Source organism: Callionymus lyra, chromosome 5 (genome assembly GCF_982586985.1).
Source record: "Callionymus lyra chromosome 5, fCalLyr1.hap1.1, whole genome shotgun sequence".
Lineage (NCBI taxonomy): Eukaryota > Metazoa > Chordata > Actinopteri > Syngnathiformes > Callionymidae > Callionymus > Callionymus lyra.
Window position 1 is genome coordinate 20,139,465 of NC_141822.1, and position 7,359 is coordinate 20,146,823.

At 35.3% G+C, this 7,359-nt stretch overlaps 1 protein-coding gene and 1 long non-coding RNA gene across 2 annotated transcripts in view; both read right to left on the reverse strand.

Moving 5' to 3' along the window:
* LOC148079696 (uncharacterized) overlaps positions 1-7,359 on the reverse strand; it is a 251,374-nt gene that overhangs the window by 150,504 nt on the left and 93,511 nt on the right. The gene's annotated exons all lie outside the window — the stretch shown is intronic.
* Positions 794-6,595, reverse strand: prkab1a (protein kinase, AMP-activated, beta 1 non-catalytic subunit, a). The gene is made up of 8 exons (XM_087791359.1): positions 6,512-6,595; positions 4,661-4,843; positions 4,380-4,549; positions 3,968-4,061; positions 3,701-3,815; positions 3,468-3,601; positions 2,628-2,696; positions 794-1,709 (listed from the first exon to the last, which is right to left on the reverse strand). Exons 2-8 carry the CDS (start codon positions 4,808-4,810, stop codon positions 1,632-1,634), a joined length of 810 nt encoding a protein of 269 aa, XP_087647485.1. The 5' UTR covers positions 4,811-4,843; positions 6,512-6,595; the 3' UTR covers positions 794-1,631.

The following is a 7,359-nucleotide window of genomic DNA, read 5'->3' on the forward strand; positions in this document are numbered from 1 at the left end:
CATATTGTTTAGTGATCAGTAGTTGGCACCATCGGTAAAAAAAATGATGTGATGTTTTCAAAACAAATGAAAATAGTACAGAGACTGGCTTTTAACTGTATTTATGTGGTCCTTGTGAGGTCAGAGAAAAACTATAACTAATCTAAATATATAACTAATCATGTAAAAAGGTTTACCACAGCAAAACAAGGTCAATTATATATTTTAATAATTTGTTTGTTTTGTCTTGCTCTTAAGTCAGTAATATTTGTATATATACCGGTACAAACTGTATATATATATAATGAAATAATGTTCAATAAAGTAAGGATTTTATAATTTATTTTATAATACATTTAGAAAACCCATTTATTCGTTGTTTTCATTTGTTTTATTAAAAAATTAATCACTTAAGAACTAAAGAACTAAATAATTAAATTACGTAGTTAATTTCTTTTAATATTTGACATTTTCTATTTATTTTAAGTGGCAAGAAATAGATGAGAAAAAAAAGGTCCTCAAACAAGTGGAAACACAAACATCCGCAAATGTTCTTGAGGACAATAATATTTAACTCGAGAGCAAATAGACAGACTGTGATATCACTCATGTGCCTGGTGTTACAAAAATAAAACAGGTATATTTAGACATTAAATACACCGACGGATATGTATTCGGGAACAAACCAGGTGTTTGAAGAGATGGAAAATCCCACGAACAGAAAAGCTGATGTTAAGTATTAACTCAGGTAGGACATTCTTTCAACATCCTGTTTGACTCAGAGGACTGGAAAAAAAAAATGAAATACAAAAAGAAGGTTTGAGACTGTCGTGTTTATTATAAATATTTGTAAATAAGAACATACAATACAGGTCAGATAGTCAACAGCATGTTACAATGGATTTCCTCATTGTTAATAAAAGACAACAGAAAACAGACTGGTTGAAAGAAACGCCATAATGAAGTCTAAACTATGTATCCTGTAGTGATATGAGCTCGCTTCTATTTAGTGTTTGTCTTGTATGAACAAGTGTCTGAGGCGTGAATACTGAAGTGATTTTAATAAATCAATATTAAAGTGTGATCCCTTCATATGCAAAAGTGACGCTCATCAAACACGTCAAGTCCTGATATGACATCAGAAAAATGATTTGTATTTTAGAGCGTGTTCTCGCTGCAGTTCAAAAACATTAACATAAGAAATAAAACGATATAAATACGATAAACTGAATATATTAACAATTGTTTAACATCAGTGAAAAACTACTGGAGTGCATTTTTTTAAACAACCTTTGATTGTCGTCTAGCCTACGGAAAATAAATAAATGAACACTTTCAGTTCTTGTCTGATTTGACATTATATTTACAAATAAATCGCATCGTTATCAAACATTCAAGCCTACAAAAATTCAGTGACAAAACTAAAGGACTCAAAACTACTGCTGACTCTATCATTTAGTAGATCAAGAAGTGAAGACGGTGAACTATGATCACCGAAATTGAACAATCAATCTAAAAACCTGTCCACTTTTGAGTCCTTCATGGTGAAATGAACAGATCGCTCTCAGCAGCTTGAGCATCTCCGTGTCATGTGCAATGATAAGCTCTTCAAAACAATAGTAAAGAATGTTTTCTTCCACACAGAGAAGTCTTCAGATGGGCTTGTACAGCAAGGTGGTGACATACTTCTTCTTGTAGCGATGCGTCGCACTCAGCACCATCACTCCATCCTGTGACAGAGACGAGAGACAATATCCGCTGAAGTTGAATTACGGCCCGGCGACATAATTAGAAAGGGATCTGGAAATAAAACGTTACTACACTAGACATAAGTGGACGGGCATCAGTGTCCCACTTGGATTATAAATGTCCTCTTGAATGATTACGGCTACTTTTCACCACCGAGAGGCTTTTATTGTGAAGCGGCTCGAAGGAGAGGGATGGCACAGGAATGGGCCGTCAAGCATTCTCAATGAGATTTGGAGACAAGAGACAAGGTCGACGCCAAGTGGTGGTAAAAATAGACCCGCGTGTGTTTTTAGATGCAAATGCGGAGAAAGACTTGGCAGCGAGAACCTGTTGGAGACGAGTTGATCTTCCTCGATTTATCAAGGTGAACACAACAGAAACATTAGGGCCACAATGCGTTGTGAGACTTTTAATAGACAAAGACAAGTAATTACACAGCAAGTTAATTGTTGCTCTGTTTGAAAAGGATGCTGGGTAAATATAATCTACAGCATTTTGTAATTGAAACTATGTTATTAAGGATTTTAGAAAACTATTATGACAGAAACTACTCAATTGTGTTTTTGTTTTTTAGTAAGCAGTTCCTTGATCAAAGTAGTAAAGTCTCCAGGGTTTCCTCAAGGTCCAGTGTTCCTGATAAAATGTTATTATTTTGCTATAAAGCTTCATTTAATTTCATATCATAAATTGAAATCTGACATTTGCAAATAAGCCTAATAGAAGATAGATGGATAGATAAACTTTATTGATCCCTCTGGAGGTCTGCTTTGGCAAATTGTTTATATAATGATCAGAATTATTTAGCACTTTTTGGGACACACAGAGACGCTTTACAAAAAAGGATGAAAAACACACACAAAAGATAAAAATCATGATGATGGTATATAAATTAGGCTTACCTTGATAGAGAGGGCGTAAAGGTGGTTCAGCATAACGTGGTTTGGTTCAGGAAGCAGTGCAGGGTCACACTACAAAAAAAAAGGCTAATTACTACACAGGAAAACTTATAAACACCGTTATCATGTTTTGGTTTAGTATTTGTCTTTAAAAAAATGTCAAATGGGCAGAAGAATAAATAATTGCTGGTGGTGTTCCTGGTTACCACCTGGAGCCACAAACCATTTGAAGTATTTGTCACTCTCTTTGGTAGAAAGAGCTTCAGCGTAAGTTCCCTTTCTTTATAAAGGTATTAGATTATTTTGATTTGATTTAGTATTACATGTAGGACAATAAAATGTTTGGCCCACGATTAAAAAGACTTGAAAACCAAATCGCCATTAGTGGAACTGCTTTAAACTGGTTCAAATCTTATCTCTCAAAGGGAATCATTATGCACATGTCAACCAACTCTTATCGAAAAACACTAAGGTCAGCTGTGGTGTCCGACAAGGTTCTGTTCTTGGTCCAAACCTATTCATAAGGCAACTTGATCAGAAGACACTCTATAAACTTTCACCGTTATGCTGATTACACTCAACTGTATTTGTCAGTAAAGCCAGAAGAAATTATTCAGCTAACATAACTTCAATACTGTATTACAGTTATCAACACCGAGTCTGGTTCTGCTCTAGGTTTCTGCCTTCCAAAAAATAAGTTTCCCTTCATTACTGTCACACTAGGGGTTCACTCGTTGTTAATTTGCTGGGATCTGTTTTTATTTTTGATAGTGTCTTGAGATAACTTTGCTATGATGTAACCCTTTAAATACATTTGAATTGAATTAAAATGAGGCTACTTACCGAAATGCCAGTGTCTTTGTTGAGGATCACTTGTAGCAGGTGTGGGGGAAGAATTGGAGGTGATTTAAACTTCTCTTCTGGCTTTGAAACGTATGCGTCTTGATGGTAGGGTCCCGGAGGAGAGCTGGAGAGATCTGATGATGAACGCCGTATGAGAAATACTATTAATCCTTGAGCTTTTCTTTTGCATTTTCAGAGTTTGAACAAGCAAAAGAGAAGATGTCAGTAATTACCTGACATGTCAGAGCACTTCTGTGAATCCACCATTAGCGCATCAAAGACCTCAAAGTCAGTTTTCTTCACCTGAATGATGTTATTGAGTGTTCCCATTTGGCTGGTTACCACAGGCTGATGAAAAGAAACAATTGAACATCACAGACAAAAAAAAAGAAAAAGAATTTGACATGTTTTATCAAAAGAGAGTCTAGACAGAAACTCTAAAAAAGAGAGTCTAGACTCTGTGCAAGTGTTGTATTTCATAAGTGCTGTTACGATCTTACCTCAGCGGGATCATGAGTCCATTGGCCATCGACATAAAACTTGTACTGATGCTCACCCTCGGGTAGGTCGACAATGGCCACAAAAGTGTTCTGGCTGAGACGGTGAAAACACATTAAAAATAAAAGACAATAAAAAAAGCATGTCCCTAGAGGAAAAACCTATTCATCTCACACAAGTTAAGATACGTCATGAAAGGAAAGGAGAGGAGAGGAAAGGAAGGGAAGAACTAATAGAATAGAATAGAATAAGAATCATCGTAACGGACACTTTGCGCCTGCGGAAACAGTAACTCTATCCCATGTCAGGGCAAGACAACTGAAAGTCAATCTAATATAATGAAAAATGAGTTTCCTCTTAACTCGAACCCCTGTACGGTCTGAATAAGTAACAGGTATATAAGGGGAAACTCACCTTCTAATCAAAGGAATCTTGTTGGACCAGTTGTTGAAGGATCCCGACAGGAAGACCTCCTTACCATCGCCGGTCCATCGGAAGACCGTCGGCCGATCCAAAGTGGGTCCTTTATCCTCCGCTTCCAAGTCCTGCTGCCATGCGAGGAACTCTTCTTTCTCCAACGGAGCCTAAATTTTAAAACAAAGCAAAAAAAAATAAGCAAACATAAACTGCAGATCTTCAATTAAAATCATCCGACTGGAAAAAAACAAAACAAACAACTTCTCAAGGTCACTTACTTTCATGTCCTCGCTGTGATAAATATCCGTGTCCTCTGGGCTATCCATCAGGATTTTTGGCCTCTCGCCCTCCTTGGTGCCCCTGCTGTCTCTACGCTGAGCCTTCTCCCCCTGGCCCATGGCAGCCCTCTCGCTGCTCGTGTTCCCCATAACTGCGTGCGCTGGTAGTCAGCTTCAAGGTGACTGTCACGAAAAGTTGGAAAACAAATCAGAAAATCGAAAAAAGTCCTGTACAGGGTTTGACATTTAATACATTATTAATCTTTGCCGCACATTTGCATAAACAGTTTCCCCCCTTTCCGAAGAGCAGACGGGCGCCTCAGGCAAACGTTTGTTCCAGTGTGAGAGGAAACACAGGGAGCACTAATCGAAATGTCCATATAGGAAATAAAAATCATTAGTTTGTTTTTTGACACACATAATCCAGGGGGAAAAGTTGCACCTTTTAAAAAAATTTTGTCATAACAGTTGCAGACACAATTTCTTTGTTTTTTTTTACTGAAATAATGTATTATTTTCAAGAGCAGTTTTTCCTGTATTATAGTAGCAACTGAAAGTTGAAATATATTATTGTTCAATTTTACTACATGAAGAAACTGGTTATATAAGACAGCATTTTAATTAAATAGTTCTAATTCTGTTTATCTTGACAAAGACAACTTTGTAACAATTACCAGACAAGCATAGTTGGGAACAATATTTTAATTTGTATTGTAATCCTCTTTAAATGTGGACGCTACGACTGATCCGATAAGGTGATTTTATTGTTGTTACTCTAAGCATTACAGGCTTTAGTGTTGTACAAATTATTATAGATTGATCAACAAATTAAGCGAGTGACTAAATGCTGAAATCGTGGGTCAACTTTATATGCATTCATGAGAAAGATCAAGTTATCAAAATAAATAAAACAATAGTCTGTGTGTATTTAGTAAGATATGGGTAATTACTGTAAAATACATCCAAACTCAAACTCTTGAGCAGTGTGTTGTTGTTACCCCAACTTTAAAAGACATGAGATGGAATGAATCGGTTTAATTTATTTGAGAAAGTGCCTCATATTACACTAACAAAATGTTATTACTTTTAATCTACACATTTTCCATCTGTGGACATAAGTAAAGGCATATTATGCAGCAGTAGTTGTCTTAAAAAAAACAAATGCTTTTGAAACTCGATTATTTGTGCAACATTAGTTAAATAAAAAATAAAAACAATTGACAAATTACTTGAGTGGTTTCAATAATTATTACTGTTCTTTGTTGAGCGTTTATACAAACAATTGAAGTAGGGTTTTGGGGGGGACAATTTAAAATTGTGACAAATGGATAATTTATTTTTATAACAGGAACACACTTTGATAAAAACAAATATTTAAGAAATATGCATTGATGGTTCTATTTCAAATTCTACATGGATTCTGGGGCATCAATGGATTGGGCTTTAAGTGAGTATTTTTGTGTATTTTTTTCCTGTGACTCCAGACAAACATGTGAACTTCTTGATGTCATCAAAATAAAGTGGATCAACACATTCAAACTTCTCTGTGATGCTAAATAAATAATAAACACACAGTAGAACTTAAGAGACTTTGCTGCGGTTCTGTTTAATAATACATTTAAAAAAAGTGAAACATGTGTTAGCTGACGAATTATACTAAATGAAGGCTAATTCAATAATTTGAGTTTAAAAAAAACAACGAAATAAGAAATCGATGTTTAGGTTCATGAAGCTAACTATTTAGCTACAAGCTAACAGTGTTTGTGTCGCTTGCTTGATCTGTCGATGGGTGTCAATATTTAAACATTATTAGAATCGCTGTTGCAAGTTTAACAGTTTGCAGTCTTTTACCTCGGATAGGAATTATCAGTTTCTTCTGGGACCAGTTGTAGCTGCCATTAGGTCCTTATCTCAACCAAAACACACTGAAGTCCCCGCCCTCTGCGCATGCGCCACAGAGGAAATGACGTGACGTCACAATTGGAGCAAACGTTAAAATACATTTTAACATTTTAGAAATTGGAGAAAGACACCGCATTTGTTCGTTTATTTATTAATTTGACTTTTTATTTTATTTATAAACAGTCAAATCGTCGGAAGGCTGATTACATAAAATAAATATATCATGTAATACTACTTACTAACCACTAGATGGTAGTGCCTGTCAAAGTTGGACTCGAATAGATCGAGGTCGAATAGAACAGTGTTTATTGTTTTTATCTTTTCATAAATGTTCATTTAATAACACTATTTTAAGGAGGAAATGCTCTGTGTTTTTTTTATTCTTATTATTATTTCATTTTTTATTTGTTGTAATGTCTCTGATTGCTGAAGGTTGTAATGGAAATGTTTTAGTTTCTGTTCAATAATAATTAAAACAGTGTCGACCTTTGTTACCAAAGAGACGCTTAATGCTATATTTATCTTTCAAGAATCGAAACAAAGACTGATATTGCATTCTATTCAGACTTCAAAACTTTAATCAATTTCACTTTGATTTAAAACAGGATTATGACAGTCTTAAGGTGACCATCTTTAATTGTCCTCGTTAAAATTTATTCAACAGAACTTTTTCATGGGGTACTGGGGGTACTGTTCATTTTTTTTGCACATAATTATGAGCTAAAAAAACTTGTGCCCGCCTGACAAGTGTGAACAGTGGCGGTAAGGGTGAGAAGACAACTATAAATTGCTCTTTA

Coding starts and splice junctions, on each gene's coding strand:
- prkab1a (XM_087791359.1), bottom strand. CDS start 4,810: ATGGGGAACACGAGCAGCGAGAGGGCTGCCATGGGCCAGGGGGAGAAG. Junction 3,602..3,700: donor GAAGTGCTCTGACATGTCAG/GTAATTACTGAC, acceptor GTTCATCATCAG/ATCTCTCCAGCTCTCCTCCG. Junction 2,697..3,467: donor ACAAAGACACTGGCATTTCG/GTAAGTAGCCTC, acceptor TTTTTTTTGTAG/TGTGACCCTGCACTGCTTCC.